This window comes from Giraffa tippelskirchi, chromosome 1 (assembly GCF_054371585.1).
Source record: "Giraffa tippelskirchi isolate mGirTip1 chromosome 1, T2T-mGirTip1v1.2.pri, whole genome shotgun sequence".
NCBI classification, from domain to species: domain Eukaryota; kingdom Metazoa; phylum Chordata; class Mammalia; order Artiodactyla; family Giraffidae; genus Giraffa; species Giraffa tippelskirchi.
The window spans coordinates 217080183-217100228 of NC_137275.1; the positions used below are offsets into that span (position 1 = coordinate 217080183).

Genomic DNA, 20046 nt, shown 5'->3' on the forward strand with positions numbered 1-20046 from the left:
TGGTTATTCAGTCAAATATAGAAATAAATGGCCTTCCCAGGTAGCTCAGCTGGTAAAGAATCTGCCTGCAATGTAGGAGACCCCAGTTCAATTCCTGGGTCAGGAAGTTACCCTGGAGAAAGGATCAGCTACCCACTTCAGTATTCTTGGACTTCCCTGGTGGCACAGATAGTGAAGAATCCACCTGCAATGCGGGAGACCTGGGTTCGATCCCTGGGTCAGGAAGATCCCCTGGAGAAGGGAATGGCTACCCACTCCAGTATTCTGGCCTAGAGAATCCCCGTGGACAGAGGAGTCTGGTGGGCTACAGTCCACGGGGTTGCAAAGAGTTGGACACGACTGAGCGACTAAGCATAGCACAGAAGCATAGAAATAAATGCCTGCTCTGGGCCAGACTCTGGTTTGGGTCCTTTGGGGTCCTTTGAGGGGAGCTCTTGGCTGCCCATTCACTGTCCACTCAGTGAACCTGCGCTGAGCCCTTGTCACATGCACAGCCCCAACCAGGGCAATAGGATGCCTCTGAGGAAAGCAAGTTTTCTACTGAGCCGTCAGGGAGGGAGAGGGTGGGGTGCAGCACGTGCTGGCTCCGTCCGTTCAGGGTGCACCCTGAGCTCAGCGCTGGGAATGCATGGAAGAATCTGTCACATTCTTTCCTTGGGAAATTGTGGTCCAGTGGTGATGACAGATATGCCAGCAGATGGTTCCAAAATAACATAGTGAGTGATATGGGAGGTGTGAGTGCTTAACTGCTCTATGACCTCAGGTGAGGCACCGAGCCTCTCTGAGACTCGGGTTTTTCATGAGTACGGTGAATGGATGAACTGGGTTCTCGTGAGGGCTAAGCTCATGTAATGTGCTCAGCAAAGAGATGTGCAAACTCTGTGAATTATTATTAAAGTTATGTCTATATAGGAGATTCATCTAGTGGCCTTGTTTATTGAGGCTGAATGCTGCCACTTTGACCACATGTGATGACCGTTCCATGTCACTTCCCGGTAGCCACCTGCCATATTCCTGGGACCAGGCAGGGAAACTGAGGCTTCCTGGGTCTGGTCTGGCTGTAAGACTTCTCCTAGCTGTGACACCAAGGTGCATGCCACATGTCATCTCCACTGCAGCACCTAAAGATGGGGCCTTGGAGATGCCAGGGTCCGTGTGAGCACTGTAGAAAGGAGCAGGGGCAGGTCTTGGAGTCAGGCAGCCCTGGCCTGAGTCGACAGCGAAGCTAATTCCAGTTCTGTCTGGTTCCACAGAAACTCCACCCTTATGGCTCTCTCCAGCAGGAGATGGGGCCGGCCAACTCAACCAATGCTACCCAGGATAGAAGCTTTACCTCATCAGGCCAGACTCTGATTGGCTGAGAAAACCCAAGGGCGGGACTCTGCTTCTGGCAACTTAACCCTTTCTTGGGCATCCCCTACCACAGAGTAACCTCACCTCAACTGGACCCAAATCAGAGGACCAAGATGTTGGGCCTAGGGTCATCTGAAGGGAGTGGCCCCACGGGTGTGTGTGGACTGGCATCAGAAGGACCGCAGTGGTGTTGCAGGCCCTGTGGGCAGGTGCAGACTGGATCCGAAAGGCCCAAATGGAGAAGAACCAGAAGCTTATTCCCTACAAGGAAGAAGGAGGTGAAATAGCACGTGGGCTTCCGGTGGTTCCAGCACCTGCCTTGGGGGCAGGGGGAGAGGTCGGCGCTGACGGAGAACAATGCCAAGATGCCCCGCTGCCAGAAGATACGTCCACCCGTTCGCTCCTTTGTCATCTGTACTCAAGCATTCATTCCTTCACTTGTTGGATATTTTGAGGGCATGTGCTTTATGCCAGACTCTGTGCTAGGAGCCTGAGGTAACTGTCGAGAGTGTGATGGACGTGGTCTCTGCTCTCATCTTAGTAGAGGAGTGAGCATTATGTAAATGTTAACACACACACGTGCGTGCACACGTGGTTACGAACGGCGATAATCTATGAAGGAAAAGAAAGGACTCTTTCAAGAGAGAATGTTGTGTCGATTGCAATAGAGGTGGGGGAGGGGCAGGGGACAAGCCTGACTCTGAAAGCCACGACCTGTAGGCCAGAGAGGAGTTAGCCATTCAAGGACTCTGGAGGGAATGTTCCCGGCAGACCGGAACGGCTTGTGAAGAGTGCCTGAGATAGGATAGGGGTGCGGCGTACTGGAGGAACAGAGGCCAGGCCGCTGGAGCGTGAGTTTAGTGAGGGGGAAGTACCAAGGGGGTAGGGACCAGATGTTTCAGGGCTGTGGTGGTTCCTGTTGTACTGAGAGTTCGGGTCTAGGCACAGTGGGAAGCCACTGAAGGCTTTTGAGAAAGGGAATCACAGAGTCTCGGGGACCATTTCTAGAAGATGGTAGAACCCAAGGCGGGGGGTTCCTTAAGTCCTTCAGGTGAGGGGCAATGGCGACCTGTCCTGAAGGGGCGCTGGGGAGGTGGTTATGTGGATCTCCAGACCCTGGGGGTAGCGGAGGCTCTGGGATAAGAGTCTCCTGTCCTCCACCCTTCTCACCCTCCACCATGTCTGACTTTCAGTGGATGCAAGTAAGGACGAGGCCGTCCTCACAGAGCTCCCTCCTAGTGAGGCCTGGGTAGGGACCAGGGCTGAGTTCTGAGAATGTCCCCGGGAGCTGGGAGTAGTGGGCGCTTCTCCCGGCCAAGTTGGGAGCAGTGGGGCTTCTCCAGGCCTCAGTAGGGGTGGCCTGTGCTGTCTGTCCATCCGGTGCTGAATGGTCTGATAGGAAACTGGAATTCAGCCCCTGGGAAGCTGACTGGGTTTGCTTTCCGTGGAGCTCCCGAGACTCAGGGACTGGGGCTAAGTGTGGCTCAGCACCTCTAGGGGAGACCCGTCCGGCCGTGAGGCTGATTGGCGACCTACCAGGGGACAGCGATGAGAGCCCAGCCTGCTCACTGCCTGCCGCACCTCCTGCTGCAGGCCAGCGTAGGGCAGCTTTCACACCCTTCTCTAACTGTCCAGACACAGCTCACACACAAAGGGCATGTGTAGGAGCAGGGCCTTTTGCCTAGAAAGGAGGTCAGAGAGGCTGGGCTTCAGTTCAGGGAAGTCACCTTGAACACTCGGTGCTGTGTCCCGTAAGATCCTCTCTGTGTTCTAGAGAGGAGTCTGGTGCCCTGCTGAATTTGCTCAGCTGCCTTGGCTACCTGAACCTCAAGAAGGGTGGCCCAGTAGAGAATTCTTCCCTTAGCCTCCCACAGATGGCCCTCCCTCCCAGCCTAGGAAAGATCAGACATGTGGTATCAATAATCTAACAGGGGATCAGCCCGGTGCCCCACCCAGCAGGGGAATAGCCGGCCAGAGTGGAGCAAGCAGTGTCTATCAGCTGAGACTCCGCCTGCAGGGTTAATTCTGAGAGGCTAAGCAGCTGAGTCTGTACAGACAGCAAGCCGCACAATGTTTACAAAATGACATTAAGGGGAGAGTGAGGCCCAGGAGAATCGCCTGTCTGGAAAGGCAGCCAGCTTTTCTCTTCTGGACCTGGGAACCTACCTCTGTCCACTGCACAGGTGCAGAGGTTGGGAGCTCTGGTGGCAGGGCAACAGAGACACTAAATGCGGCACCTGGCCCTGGGGATGGCGCTTTCCTCTGCTTGTTCCAACAAGCTGCTGCTGGGGACACAGACATCAGCTCCTGGAGGGCCCTGGCCTGTCTTCCCGGTGACTGTGGTGAGCCACAACGCCATTGCTGCTCTGCCTTTCAAATCGATGAGACAATTAATTTGGCTCCACGGGCTCGAGAAGATGAAATACAACCGAGTGGCCATTGCTTCTCAGCAGCCCGGTCCATCCCAGCCATCCAGGATGATGAATGCATCAAAATTGCCTTCGAGAACCATAATCACGGGAAACATGGCTGAGCCCCTCCCTCCACACAAATCACTCTAAGAAGCTCACACAATGGTCTCTTTCCTGATGGCCCAATTGTCTTGCTGTGTGTCTGGGGACCTATGAGCTGGGAGCACAGGAGCACAACCATTTATTGTTGAAAAGGCCATCTGTGCGATTTGAATACAGAGTGACTCTTTAAATTCCCTGCCCCACCCCCTGCACATCCTTTGATCCCATTTTCTTGTTTTCTTTATTGTCTCACGCTCTGGATCTGTTGAAACTCCTGGTCTCTGCTGCCTGGGTCCTTTGGCAGTTTGGGAATTGGGACCTGTTGGAAATAATGAAGACATTTATTTATGTATGACTTGTTTATCTTTATTCTTTATTTTAAATTCTTTTTCATAAATTCTGCCACCAAAGCCTCTATTTCTCATACACAGCACCTAGAGTGTTCTGCAAATTGAAGGCGCAGGCAATTTCACCATGTAGGTGGGCGCCTCCAGTGAGAGCATGGGCATCAGAGATGTCAACTGGGATCCCCAGGCATTATCTCCCCTAGGCCTCCCAACAGCCCTCTTTTATGGATGCAAGGGACTAAGACTCAAAGAAGTTAAGTGAGGTCACACAGCTTCTCGGCTGTGGCTAGTCCTGAGGCTGAGCTAGTCCTCCAGCCAAGGCATTTCAACCTAATCCATTGCTCTTTCCAGATACAATGGTTTGCCTTTTAGGGGGTGGAAGTAAGAGAAATCAATCATCGCCTTCAGGAAGAGCCAGGAGGAAGATACCTTGCATGTAGAAGTTGTGGCCCTTTAAGATCTAGATGGAATCCTTTAGGACTAATAAAATGAGATGTCTTATTCTCTACACACTAGAGAATAAACTTCGAGTTCATATGACCCAGGGGTGGCCCAGGCTGACAAGATGAATAGCGTTATACAAGATTTTAAAAATCTGTTGTGAAAGACAAGGAGAAACTCCAGAAGACAGACACTCAGCAGCACTGGGACGGTCGGGTTATCCTCCTTTTCAGTCTGGCATTCAAGAGGACCAGCAACAGCGTCTTGGGGTACCTGGTCTTGATAGAACAGTGGCTGAAGGCAGAAAGAGATAGGTTCAGCCCTTTGACCTCTGCCTGGTTAAGGGTGAGATGAGAGCTTACTCCAGGTTTTGGGCCCAGATTTTGCTAGTTGACTGATTTCAAATCTCAACACTAAGTACGTGTGTGCGTGCTCAGTCGGTTCAGTCATGTCTGACTCTTTGCGACCCTGTGGACTGTAGCCCCACCAGGCTCCTCTGTCCATGAGATTCTCCTGGCAAGAATACTAGAGTGGGTTGCTATACCCTCCACCTAGGGGATCTTCCCAGCCTAGGGATTGAGCCCGAATCTCCTGCATTGCAGGAGGATTCTTTCCTGCTGAGCCGCCAGGGAAGCCCCAATAATAAGTAACTGGGTGTCAAATGGACTAGATTTCAGATATTCTCCATGCCCTCCCCACAGGCACCCCCCCCACCAGATTGTTTTCCAGTCTCTCCAGCTTTCCAGCCTCCCCTCATTGCTGTAGAAAGATTACCCTCTTCTCCACCTTCCTCTTGGCCTCAGCCATCTTGCTATCTTTTTTTGTTGTTATTCTTTAAAGAAGATTGCACAACCTTGCCCTCTGTCTTGTCTTGACCTTATCTTTCTTCAAGCCTTTCTCTGAATAAGGCCATCATCCTCCAAATTGTTCCGAGATCCTCGGTTTAAGGGTAGAATGATAACAGTAAGTACTTTATAAGTGAGTGCTTAAGACTGTGAGCCTGGAGCAATGCCAAGCTCTTCACCTACATATTCTCTCTTAACCCTCTTTGTCATCTTTACACATTTACTCTCACTATACCCACTTGGTAGATGAGGATGCTGAGACTTTGAGGAGAAACTTGCCCAAGGTCACGCAGCCAGTGGGTGGCTAGGGTTGGAAGCTGGGGTGCCCAGCCCCAGAGCACCGACTGGGGATTGCTCTGTTCTACTACTTCCCAGCCACCACCGACCACCAAAGCTGGGGAGGCTGAGGAGTTCAACTCCCTGCTTCAAGAGCATCCTGGGAGGCCGTGGTCCCACCCCAGTGCTCTCCCTGGTTGCTCTGCCCTCCTGCTTTGAGCCCACAGCCCGGCCATTTTGAATTATTTCCCTTCTCTAAATTCCCCCTGCATGTTCCTCTTTAGGCTGTTTCTTCTGCCTGATGTTGCCTGCCCTCCTCTGCTGTTCCGGCTACAAGGCTCCCTGGCTTGCATCAGAAGTCCCTGCTTCCCTGTCTGTGCTCCATAGTATTTTGTTCATCTTTAGCACGATGTGTTAGGCAGATGTGTCTCACCTGCAAGACCATGAGCTTCTTGGGAGCCAGATATCCACACCCACCCTTCTCCCAGGCAGGGTCCCGGCCTCTCTTATGGCATCTCCCTTGCCACCCTCACTGCTCTCCTCTCCCGTCCTTCTAGAGGTCAGCAATTTGTGGGTTCTGCATATTTTGAGATATTTTAATAACATCTGACTATCATAAGTAAAGTATTCTCATAAAATTACTTGAGATATTAATGTTGCCTTAATCTTCCAAAGGCCCGATGGTGTGTGTGCTTCTGTGTGGTGCTTGTATTTGGCTGCCAAACCATCTATTTTTATACTTATAAATTAGCTCTCTGTGCAGGGTTGTTATTTAAATAAACTTGCATTGCATATGGTCTGTAGTGGGGGTCATAGTTTATTTATTTCTGACTCTGTTAAGCCTGATCCTTGGTAGGTACTCACTAGATGTTATAGAATTGGATTAGGCCATATGGTTCAAGACTCTCACATTCTAGAATCTAGATGAGGAAACCGAGGCTCAAAAAGCAGAAGTGACCTGGCCAGGTTCATGAGACAAGGTAGTGACAGAGCTAGGACTTGACTCAGGTCTGCTGACTTTCTTGGCTCAAAGCTTTTTCCATTGCATTTCAGTTTTGTAAGACCAGAGCCTGGATCCCCACTTGGTCGTAAGCAATCTAGTCTGGCAAGATTCACTTCAGGCTTGTGAATGCCTCATATCCATACTGACTCATCAGGGAAGGGGACCTGATGAGAACTGCTCCTATGGTTCTCTCTCCTAGGTTTGTGGAGCCCCCCTCTCACTGATCTCCTTGCCCTCAGAGAAAACCAGAGTAGGATTCTGAAGATCTTGGTTCAAATCCTGATTTTGCTTGTAACTCACTGTGTGACTTTGGGCAAATTACTTCACCTCTCTGACCATTTGTTTCTTTACCAAGAGAAATGAGGGTGTTGAATTTAGGTGATCTCCAAGAGTCATCTCCAAAGCCCCAGGACTCTAATAAGATGTTAAAAGCAAAAAGAAATCAGGCATTTTGGTCTTCATATTGAAACAAGTGTGTGCGAATATATACAAGTGTTGTTGTTTAGTTGCTAAATCATGTCCAACTCTTTCGCAACCCCATAGACTGTAACCTGCCAGGCTCCTCTGCCCATGGGATTCTCCAGGTAAGAATACTGGAGTGAGATGCCATTTCCTTCTCCAGGGGATCTTCCCGACCCACTTGGCAGGTGGATTCTTTACCCTTGAACCACCTGGAATGCCCATATGCAAGTGTTGTACATGGTTAATATTCATCATGTACTTGAGTGAAATAAATATATCAGTGGATCTTATACAGGAAGAGGTCCTCATCTCAGAATTCAAATTATAAGCACAACCCTGCCCCCTCCCAACCAAATGTGCCTCCTTCCAGGCTTGCTTCTGGGAAGACAGCACAATAGCTTTCAAGTCCAGAATCTTCTCCCATTCCTTCTTGTTTCCTGCTCACTGGACTCTTGTTTTAATTTCATGTATGTAAGGATACACACATGTTCTTTAATCTTTCTAACTCCTGGTTGATGGCATACAGTTAACTTCTAGTGAAAGTTGTAAGAATCGGTGTGCAAAGCCTGCAGTTTCTAGTGTGGTCAGAAGTCTCCTTTAGACTTCCCCAGAAGTTGCCACTAACTCACTGCCTTTAATGTCTACCTTCTTTTGCTCAAACACTACTTAGGGTAAATTTTCTCAGTGTCTTTTAAATGTTAGTGGTTTTCCATTTTGGTTAAATTCTATCACAGTATAGGTTTCTGCTAGTTCTCCTTGTGGGAAAACATTAAGGGTTCAGTAGGCTAGCGTAGGAAGCTGACCACCGTTTATAACACAATTTTCAATGGGAAAATGCTTTCTGAGACCCACTGTCAATTCTCAGGTGAACTTTAGGAATACAGCTCCACACACACCCAACAATAGAGAATGCAATATTTATTTCATGAATGACTAGAATTTTGATAGAACTACAGAATCTTTGAGTGTAGAACCGAAAAGCCTACCCTCTCCCCCAGTGGGGTTCATTGATTAACAAGCTGATTTGTAGAAACCAAGACAAGAGAAGGGTAAGAACTCCCGGCCAGTGTCACACGCAGTTGGTGCTGGAGCTGGAACTAGGACCCTCCCCCCAGCACTCCTCTTTGGGGACTTTCAGGAGCCTGACAGGTTGGGGACAGGGAGGGGCACAGATTGTCTTAGAGATGCTCGTCATCTCACTCAGCTGTGCCGTCTTAGGAAAAGTAAGTCACCGCTTTGGGCTGTAATGGAAATAGTGAGAAGTGGCCCAGCTAACGGCCTGGGGAGAGGTTGCCTGGTCGACTGGCTTGTCTATAAATTCCCCCCGCGTTCTGGCTGGAGTGGAATGAATGGGGCAGCTGTGTTTTACCTGGAGCTCTGAGCAGGACAGGGCTGGCGGAGATGTTCCCTGTTCTAAAAATAGTAGTGGGACCGGAGTTGAGGGGAAGGGGAGGGGGCTCCTTCGGGACCTGGGTGGGACGCCTCACCCCCTTCCTCTTCCTGCTGGGCCCCCTGCGAGGAAGCGCACCACGGATTCAAAGCATTTAGACCTGGGAGGGTCCTGGAGCCATCAGCGCTCACAGCCCCTCCTCACACAGAAGAGGAGGCCCGGAAGTGGGGAAAGGACTGGCCAGCTGTCCGGGGCCCAGGGAGACGGTCACAGATGGCAAGCTGTTTTCCTGCAGCGTTTACCAGGGTGGCAGCAGGCCAGGCAAGGTTTTCTCTCCCTGCCTTTGGCGGCGCACAGGGCCTGGGAACTCCTGGGGCCGGATGTGGTCAGGCTTCCTGATTGTCGCCCAGCAGGCGAGGAGTCCCCGGTTAGTCTGCCCTGAGCCCTGACCTCGGCCAACTGGCCTGCCAGCGCCACGCCCTCCCTGTGCTGTTGTCCCCAGTCTTGCTGGCTTGTCCTTGTGTCGCCCCCAGGCTGTCTGCAGGGAGGAAGGGCCCGCATAGAACCAGCCTGTAGGACAGAGGGCCTAGTAGCTTGGGAGCTTTCTCTGCCCATCCCCAGGAACCAACAGGAGCAGCTAAGGTAGAGGCAGGGTCTGATTGAGGGGTGGGCAGGCCAGGGTTCAAATCCCAGCTCTTCTTCTCACCAGCTGTGGGATTACTGGCAGGTCACCCAGCCTCTGTCAAACGAGAGGACATCTCTCTCACTGGTTCTCCTGAGGACTAAGGGGAATGGTCTGTGCAAAGTGCCTGGCATGTAATAGGTATGTTCAGCCATCCATACCCGTGGGTTCTGCTTCCATAGACTTAACCAACCTCAGATAGAAAAAAAAAAAATCCAGAAATTCCCAAGAAGCAAAAGTTGAATTTGCTGAGCTGGCAACTATTTACATAGTATGCGTGTGTGCTAAGTCAGTTCAGTCGTGTCTGACTCTGTAACCCTATGGACTGTAGCCCACCAGGCTCCTCTGTCCATGGGATTCTCCAGGCAAGAATACTGAAGTGGGTTGCCATGCCCTTCTCCAGGGGATCTTCCCGACCCAGGGATCAAACCTGCATCTCCTATGTCTCCTGCATTGGCAGGCAGGTTTTTTTTGTTTTTTTTGTTTTTAAATCACTAGCACCACCTGGGAAGTCCCACTGACACAATATTTCCATTGCATTTAAAATGATTTACATGACATTTACAGGGGCTATAGTACATGGGGTCGCAAAAAGTCAGACACAACTGAATGAGTTTCACCTAATCACTTAGTATTTTAAGTAATCTAGAGATGATTTAAAGTATGTGGGAGGATATGTGCAGGTTCCATGCAAATATTGATACTATGCCATTTTGTATAAGGGACTAGCATTCCTGTATTTTGGTATCAGCTGGGTTTCCATGGATATTGAGGGACAACTGTACCTAGTAATGGTAGCTGTCATTGCTAGATCAAGTGTAAATGTGTGCTTGACTCTGCAACCCCCTTCCTTGGGGCCTTCACCCATGGGGCCATGGCAAGTGTGGGGATTTTTTGTTAAATGCAGTTGACTTTTGTTGTATTGTTACAAAAGTAATTCATGTTTACTATGAAGAAAACATTTAATACAGTTGAACCAGGAGAAGGAACTGAAGTTCACCCTTAATCCCAACACCCAGAGATAACCGCTGTTAACATTTTAGGGTGTATGTATCCGTCGGGCATTTGTTTGTACACACATATATCTTATCTGCAAATTAGCATTGTTAGTACACACAGTTTTCTGACTTGCTTTTTTCCCATTTAGCAGTGTAACATCAATAAATGTTCTTCTACAACATCATTTTTAGTGCCTACAGAGTATTTCATTGTGTAGATGAAACTGGTTTTGTTTTTAAAAAATCTCCATTAGGTCTACATAGTTTAGGTTGTTGCCAATATTTCATTGTTATAAAAACCTGAGATAAAAATCTGTAGATTTAGCCTCAATATCCAGTGTACATCTCTGACCCCCTACAAATACTTGTTGATGAATGGACGTTTTGTTAGAATAAACTCCTGGTAGTAGAATTTCCAGGTGACAGGATATATATCTGTAAAGAAGGTTCTTGATACCTATTGCCAAATGACTCTCCAGAATGAATGTACCAATTTATAATCCCACTTCAGACTGAGCAATTTATCCTGCTTAACCCCAGACTGTTCTTTTTTAACATGGATATTTTAGCTTCCTGGGAAACCCCTCAGTCCCAAGCAAATTGAAATAGTCTGGGTAGGAGACCATTCTCCCCACACACTCACCAACAATGTGCCTTGTTACAATTCTTAGTAGGTTCCTTTCTTTGATTACTAGAGATGTTGAATATTTATATGCCTTTTTAGTTATTTACACTGCCTCTTTTGTGAGTGGCTTGTTCAAATCTTTTGCCCATTTTTCTGTTGGGCTGTTCATAGTTTATTAATTCACAAGAGCTCTTTATATAAGAAGGATATTTGTATGTTATCCTTTTGTTTTTTATTATTTTAAAACTATAGATGTTTCTGCTTTATAGGTAGTCATGTCTGTAAACTGCTTTGTACCAGGTTTATTGAGGTATTATTCACATATCATACAATTCATCCATTTAAAGTGTACAACTCTGTGGTCTTTTAGGATAGTCACAGACTGGAGCAACCATCACCACAGTCAACTTGAGGACATTTTCATTATTTCCGAAAGAAACCATACCCGTTGGTTGCCACCCACCCATTCCCCCACCTCTCCCATCCCTATGCAACTGCCCATCTGCTTTCTGTCTCTATAGATTCATTCTGGACATTTCCTATAAATGGGGTCATGTAATATTAGGTCTTTTGTGACTGGCCTTCTTCGTGTAGCATGAGGTTTTCAAGGTTTATCCATGTTGTAGCGTGTATCAGGACTTTACTCCTCTTAATGATGGAATAACATTCTGTTGTATGGCTATACCATGTTTTATTTATTCAGTCATATGTTGATGAACAGTTGGATTGTTTCCACCTTTGGGCTATTATGAATAATGCTGCCGTAAGTGTGTGAAAGTTTTTCTGTGGACCTATATTTTCATTTATTTCAAGTATGTACCTTAGAGTGGAATCCCTGGATCAAATGGTGACTCGGTGTTTGAGGAACTGCCAGACTTTTCTGAAGTCGCTTCATGATTTTACCTTCCCACCATCAGCATATAAGGATTTCTCCACATCTTCTCCAATATTTCTTATTTTCCTGTTTTTTAAATCATAGCCATCCTAGTGGTTGTGAAATTATATCTCATAGTGGTTTTGAATTGTGTTTTTCTGATGACTAATATCATATACATAAATTAAAAAAATTTTTTTGCCTTTAGTTTTGTGATACCCACCTCAGGATTATACAACATTCACTTCCCCCCACATTTGAAATTTATGGTTTATTTTTCAACTTTTAACACTTAGTTTACTTGGAATTTACTTTGGTATATAGTATTAGCAAGAACATTTTTCATTTTTTCTGAGTAGTGGTTTGCTCCAGTGCTTGTACATTATGTTAGGATAAGTAGCCTCTCATTACTTTTCTTTAAAAATCCTTTTCTCACATATTTATCCTTTCAAATGAAATTCAGTGTAATTTTGTTCAGTCCCCACCTCCTCCCTGTGTCTCCCCCAAAATCTCATTGAGATTTTCATTGTAATTATATTTTAAAATACACTTTGGGATTAAAATATACACACTATCATATATAAAATAGATAGCCAGCAAGGATCTACTATATAACTCTTTACTTAATATCTTATAATAACCTAAAATGGAAAAGTCTAAAAAAGCATATATATACACATATACACACTCACACATATAAAACTGAATCACTTTGCTATATACCTGAAACTAGCACACCATTGTAAATCAATTCTATTTTAATAAAAAATTTTTAAAAGTCACATCAGAAAAAAAAACTATCAAAAAGGGGAGTATTGAAGTCTGTAAAATACTATTTTCCCATCCAAGAATCAGATTATGGCTCTTTGTTTATGCAAATCTTCTTTTAAAGTTTCAAAAGAAAAGTTTTGGGAAAAAAATTTCCATGTTGGTTTTGTACATTTGTTGTTAAACTTATTTGAAGAAATTGAAATTATTTATTTATTTATATATTACAAATGGGAATATTTATATATGTTCCTTGATGATATGCTTGTGTAATACTTAATACAGATAAATCCTAAACATTACTGAGCTGAATAAAATAAAGAAAATCTCCAAGTTGATAGTTATTGCTGTAAGTTTGCTGTGTTCCTCCAAATATTTTTCATACACATGTGTAGACATATGCTATTTTATTTTTACTAGATGGTATCATACAAAAGTTTCTGTAACTCATTTTTTAAAGCTTAATGTGTGTGCTTGCTAAATGGCTTCAGTCGTGTCCGACTTTTTTGCGACCCCATGGACTATAGCCTGCCAGGCTCCTCTGTCCATGGGATTCTCCAGGCAAGAATACTGGAGTGGGTTACCATGCCCTCCTCCAGGAGATCTCCTCCACCCAGGGATTGAACCCAAGTCTCATTATGTCCCCGGCATTAGCAGGCGGGTTCTTTACTGCTAGCGCCACCTGGGAAGCGTAAATCTTTCCCGTCAGTATTAGAGTTCTCCTTTCTTTTTCATAGCCAATAGACCATAATTTATTTAATTGCTCCCATATGGACGGAGGAGCCTGGTAGGCTACAGTCCATGAGGTCACTAAGAGTCGGACACGACTGAGCGACTTCACTTTCACTTTTTCCTTTCATGCACTGGAGAAAGAAATGGCAACCCACTCCAGTATTCTTGCCTGGAGAATCCTAGGGACGGCAGAGCCTGGTGAGCTGCCGTCTATGGGGTCGCACAGAGTCGGACACGACTGAAGCGACTTAGCATAGCATAGCATAGCATATCGATGTGTGATCAGGTTGTTTCCAATGTTTTGACATTATGAGCGTTGCTGCAGTAAATGTTCTGAGAATGTCCTGTATGGTACATCTTACTGCACTTTTCTGTAGGGGAGATCACGACTCACACTCCCAGAGTGCTCTACAAATGCTTTTCTTCTGTTTAAATATGTCATCTCCCCAACATTATTGTTATTATTCCCACTGAGCAACTAGCACTTTCACTTTCTTAGATGAGAAAGCAAAGAAACAGAGAGGTTAAGTACATCTGTAGTACAGTTTACCTAATAGTGAATGACAGTGACTGTTTCCCTACACCCAACATAATACTGGATGTCACTGCTTTTTAATTCTTTGTTGATAGGAGAAGGGAAAATTTATATTTTATTTTGTATGCTAAGTTGCTTCAGTCATGTCTGACTCTTTGCAACTCCTTGGGCTGTAGCCCACCAGGCTCCTCTGTCCCTGGGGATTCTCCGGGTGAGAATACTGGAGTGGGTTGCCATGCCCTCCTCCAATGGATCTTCCCCAACTCATGGATCGAACCCACGTCTCTATGTCTCCTACATTGACAGGCGGATTCTTTACCACTAGTGTCATTTTAATTTGCAATTATTTGATTGTTAGTGAGGTTGGGCTTCTCTTTATATTTATTTGTCATTGATATTTCTTCTTCTTTGGCTCATCAGTTCATATCATTTGCCCAGTTTTCTACTGGGGCAGTTGTTTTATTTATAGTGTTAGAATATTAACCATGTGCTTATTATGTAGATTACAAATATTTTTTTCCAGTTTATCATTTGTCTTTTAACTTTATTTATACTCTTTTTTGTCATTCAGAAATTAACATTTTTAAATAATCAAGTATTTTTGTAGTCAACTCTGTTTTTGGATCATAGGGGGCTGTACTTGCTGAGGCCTTTCCTCTCCAAAATTATAATGAATATTCTCCTATATCTTTTTCAAGTACTTTTAACCTTTTACATTTCACGTTCATATTTTAATTCATCTGCACTTAATCTAGTACATGATGTCAGATGGAACTCTTATTGATTTTTTTCCCCAAGAGTTGACCAGTTTTTTCAAACCTATTTTTTTAGTTATTCTTCCTTTACTCATTTATCATAGACCAAATGTCCACGCATTAGTGGATTGATTTCTAAATTCTTGTTTCCCTCTTTAACCCATCTGTTCTACAACAGATTGAAACTTCATCACTGTAGCTTCATAATATGTTTTAGTAGTATTAAATATCCCAAGGCTAACATCTCATTGGGCTTTCCTGGTGACTCAGGTGGTAAAGAATCTGCCTGCAATGCAGGAAACCTAGTTTCAATCCCTGGGGCAGGAAGATCCCTTGGAGAAGGGAATGGCTACCCACTCCAGTATTCTTGCCTGGAGAATTCCATGGACAGAAGAGCCTGGAAAGCTACAGTCCATGGGGCTGCAAAGAGTTGGACATGCCTGAGTGACTAATGCTTTCACTTTTCAACCTCTCATTATTCTTCTGTAAAATTTCCTTGGAAGTTATATGTTGTATTAGTCACTCAGTCATGACCGACTCTTTGTGACCCCATGGACTGTAGCATGCCAGGCTCCTTTGGTAATTTTACCCAAATCTTTTTCACAAACATGTTTTACTGTCGAGAATGACAGCAGATCTACAAGAGTGTGTCCTCATGGCCTACAACCCACGTCAGCTGGCCCATACTTCTCTTTGCTTTTTTCTCCATGACTCCTAAGTATTGCTGAAATCATCTGAAATTTTAGTTTCTGATTGCTACTATTCTTAAACATTAGTTCTATTACATTTTAGAAATCATTTACTTAAGATGGCATTTAACTTCTCAGTTACGTTAGCGAAAGCGAAAAGCGAAAGCGAAGTCGCTCAGTCGTGTCCAACTCTGCGACCCTATGGACTGTAGCCTACCAGGCTCCTCCATCCATGGGATTTTCCAGGCAAGAGTACTGGAGTGGGTTGCCATTTCCTTCTCCAGGAGACCTTCCCCACCTAGGTATTGAACCCAGGTCTCCCGCATTGTAGGCAGATGTTTTACCGTCTGAGCCACCAGGGAAGTCAGTTACGTTATATGTAGTTAAATGTCTAAATGCTTCTGGCTTCATTGCTTGCCAGTCTCTTGAATCCAACAGCATCTTATCGACTTCTGGATTTTGATTCATTTTGGTCTGGGGAGCTTTCTTGGATAAATTCTCCAGAAAAGATCTGTGGGTGACATACGTTCTTAGTCTTTGTTAAGTCTGAAAATATTTGCCCTCATGTTTGAGTCATCTTTTCCTAAGTAGTGAATTCTGTGTTAACAGTCTTTCCCTAGAACCTGAAAGAAGGGCTCTATTGTCCCAGCATTTGGTGTTGTAAGAAGTGCAGTACTCACCTGAATCTCTGAAGTCTCTTTATGGAAGCAAGCAGGATTTCTCTTTCTAATCTTTGGAATTTAGAAACGTCACCAGATTATTTCTAGCTGTTTGTCCTCTTACAGTAATTTTTCCTGGTATTCACTAGGTAAGCCCCTTCAGCCGAAAGACCGAAGTCTTTCCTTAGTTCAGGGAAATTTTCTACTAATTTTTGGAATAATTTATTTTCTATGTTTTTTAAAAATATATTTACTTATTTTATTTATTAATATTTATTTGCCTGTGTCCGGTCTTAGTTGCGACATGCAGGATCTTTTAGTTGTTGCGTGAGAACTCTTAGTTGCAGCATGTGGGATCTAGTTCCTCGACCAGGGATTGAACCCAGGCCCCCTGCATTGGCAGCATGGAGTCTTAGCCACTGGAACACCAGGGAAGACTGTATCTTCTGTGTTTTAAAATTTTCTCTTTCTGGATTTCCTATTGCAAATAATAAGAATACCACCTAATAGTTATCAGATATGCTTTCCTTCTGCTATAATATTAACCTGCTTAACACTGTTGTTATTATTCCCATTTTATAGATGAAGAAACAAAGGAACAGAGAGATTAAATAGACTGTATACACGGTCTTACAGCTGGGAGGTGTAGGCCATGATCCAAATCTAGGCAGCTGGCTTCAGAACCTGTGTTCTTAGCTACTACGCTATACTCTGCCTGTCAAAACCAGCCTCTGGACTCGCCCCCAATGCTGACCTCAACAGCCTTCAGTGAAAATTTGCGTGTTGACAGCGAGGGGCTCTATAAGCAGTGGGAGATAGCATAGGGTTGCTAGAATGATAGAGTTGAAAGATGCTGGGGAACTGAGCACCAGAGAGGAGCCAAGATCACCTGAGGTTCTCCAGTGGATTCAGAACTGAGACTCTTCCTCTCCCCACCCTTTCCCTCTGTTCAGCCATGCTATTTAGGTCTCATCTCTGTCCCTGGGACTATTGCATGGTAGTAGTGGATCTTCCAGCTCCTATTCCTCTCCCTTTAGTCACCTCTCTAAATGGCAGCCAAGATGACCCTTCCTATAGGGCAAGCCTGGTCACTGTTTCACTGCTGAATGTTTGTTGAATGACTGCATGAATGAAAAATAATTTCAAAGTAGCTATTGTATGTCAGACACTGTGCTAAATACTGGTGACTCAGCACACATTAGTCAAGAATCTTCCAGTTGCCAGTGACAAGAACCCAACTCAAATTAGCTTCAGCCCGGAAATGGAATTTATTGGATTTAGGAGGGCAGCCTTCAGGCATAGCTGGATTCAGGACCTTGAGCAATATCACCAGAACTGGCATTCTTCGCTTTGTCTCTGGGCTTTACCTGTTTATGTGTTGGCTCACTCCTTTAGTGAGGGCAGATAGTTGCCAGAAGTACCAGGGTGATGGCCTTACAGTGTGATGCCCTCGATCATTTCAACAGTATTCCTGGGTCTGAGTCTCAGTGGTTTAAGCTGGATCATGTGCCTATCCCAGTCGCTGAAGACAATAGGATGGGATAAAGTGCTTGACCAAGGGCTGAGTCACATGGCCAAGCCTGGAGTAGGAGGTGGGTCAGTTTCATGTGAATCACTTGGTTTGAGAGTGAGGGAAGGACAGGTAGTTTCTCAGATGGTAAAGAAGGGCAGTTGGAAGCTGGTCAGGCAAAGTCCCAGATGTCCTCTAATTTCTGGTTCATCAACCAACAGAGTTCTCATCTCCATAGATCTAGTTCATAGTCTGATGTGGTGGAGGACAACTGGAGGAAAGACAGACACCAAGCAAGTATGAAAAATCTGTAAGGAAAAGATGACATTTGTAACAAAAGGCCCAGTGCGGGTGGTCAGGAACATGCGGCAAGGGGCAGGAGGGAGGTGGAGGCCAGATCATTCTGGGTGAGGACCTTAAGGCAGACCAGTGTGCCTGAAAGCGTGAGGGAGGGGAATGGAGCCAGAGATGAGGATGAGGCTGTAGGAGCCTGAGAGGCTGTGTAAGGGCTCTGAGCTTTATCCTAGGGCATTGGGAGCTGTGTGTTCGACATGTGTCATAGAAAGCTTGCAGCCTCGTTGCGGAGAATGGTGTGGAGGATGGAAAGGTAAGAAGCTGGGAGCAGTGAGGAGGCTGTCGCCCTCACCTTGGGAAGAGGTGCTGGTGGGCAACAGGGATGAAGAGAGATGAGAGCTCTGCATGGTGTGGAGGAGGCAGGATCTGTGAGATTCATTGGGTGGAGAGAGAGTTTGGGAGAGGGATGACACCCATGTGTCTGGTTTAGGCAAATAGGCAATTGATGGTTCCATTCTCTGAGCTGGGAGCCCCAGAGAGGAAACTGCTCAGGTGACAGGATGGTGAGTCCCCTGCAGGTGTGAGTGCTGTTATAGAGGCCTAGTTAGTGAGTTCTCATAGAAAGAGCATCATTTCCTCCAGGACTTCTTTAATCACCTGCGGTGAAGAGCCTTATACTTAGTTAAAATGTGCACTGAGTAGGATCTCTCATGCCGGTTTGACAGCACCCAACCCAGCCTTGTACCTCTTCAATCCGACCAGTCCACGGTCTTGTACTTGGATGTCACAGCCATGTCAAGTTGCTACAGAAGTTTCCAAACACTCTTGACTTTGTTGCTTATCTTATTAGAAACCAGTAACAAGCAGTTCATGGACCAGTGCATTCTGCAGACTGCATGCTGGGTTGCTCTGATCGCATTCAACCCCTGTACCCATTTTAGAGACAGGGAAATTGAGGCCCAAAGAGGGGACTGGCCTTGCCCCAGGTCTTGCATTAAACAGCCGCAAAGCCAGCATTTCAGGCCAATCTTTCAACTGCTGACCCTCTGTTTTGGTAATCTGGTTTTAGGCCTAACAGTCCAAGCAAGCGCTGAACTTGGGGGAGTCCGGGGATTAATGGTGTTTAGCAGCCAAGGTCACAGAGTTGGCCTCCAAGTCTGTGCCAAACACTTCCCAGGAACTCCAGTGGTCAAGATGGCCTGACCCTGGAGCTGGCACAAGCCCAATGGGTCGAGGATTCCTCCCTAAAGCCTGAAATCCCAGGCCGACGAGTGGCTGGTTGGACTGGAGCCAGGAAAGAAGACAGTGGTGGCTTTTGACCATCCTGTGCTGTTGTAGCCACCCAAGGTCAGGCTGACGCTGCTGGGATGACTCTCCTGCGTGCCCTGGGCTGGAGGCAGAAGCCGGCCAGCCGCAGTTCTAAGGACCAGCTCTGCTGGGGGACTTTGGACTCCTGGCTTTTGCTGCATGGGGGCTTCCCCTTCGCTGTGGTTGGGAGATGCAGTTCCCGTGAGCAAACTGGAGACTGAGCTTGCTGCCTGAAGTTGCTGAGGAAGAGGCCGACATCAAGAGCAGAGACACTTGGGGAACACGAGTCAGGGCAGGACACACAGCTTAGGAGCATACACCTTGGTGCCGTGCTGCCATTTTTGCCATTGCTTTTGCCATGTAACCTGTCTTTAGTCTTCCCACCTGTAGAATGGGAATAATGATAGCTTGTTGCTCAATAAATGTTAGTGATTATCAGCTGTTAGTCAAAACAGGCACCATGTTAGGCCTTCATCTGTTTGACCTTCAACAGCTATTTTCGCATTTTACATTACTCTCTTCAGCAACCCACTCCAGATGAATTCTGTCCTTTGACAGATGATTACAGCAACAATGACAATACAACAATAGTGACAGCACTTATTTTACTGAGTGCCAGGCATTCCACGTCTGCTACCTCACTCATTCTCCCACAGGGCCTACTGAGGCAGGCAGTAATAGCCCCATTTTACAGATTAGGAAACCGAGGCTCAGAGACGTTAAAATGACTTGCCCAAGATGACTCACACTCAAATTTTGGGGGGCTGCAAAATCTATGCTCTTTCTAAATATCACTGCCAGAACCTAATCCTTTAGTGAGAGGAGCTTGTGGGGCCTGGAACTGACTTTGAAGGGGAAGAGTGGAACCAGGGGGCTACTGGACACCCATCTCCAGCCTCATTTTAGTGATGGAAGACTGAGACCCATAACAGGGACTGCAGACTATAGTCCAGAACTCCCTGTGGCTTTGAACCTGAGGATGGATGC

The 20046-nt window shown here is 46.1% G+C and overlaps 1 protein-coding gene across 8 annotated transcripts in view; it reads left to right on the plus strand.

Moving 5' to 3' along the window:
- RGS3 (regulator of G protein signaling 3) overlaps window positions 1–20046 on the plus strand; it is a 149109-nt gene that overhangs the window by 90707 nt on the left and 38356 nt on the right. For 2 of the 8 annotated variants that reach the window (XM_081527935.1, XM_081528001.1), the window contains one exon: window positions 1254–6578. The exons of the other annotated variants lie outside the window; for them this stretch is intronic. In XM_081527935.1, the coding sequence (XP_081384061.1) occupies window positions 1254–1361 (108 nt within the window). In that variant the 3' untranslated portion in view covers window positions 1362–6578. Of the gene's footprint in view, window positions 1–1253; window positions 6579–20046 lie in introns of those variants that run through there. 8 annotated transcript variants of the gene reach the window in all.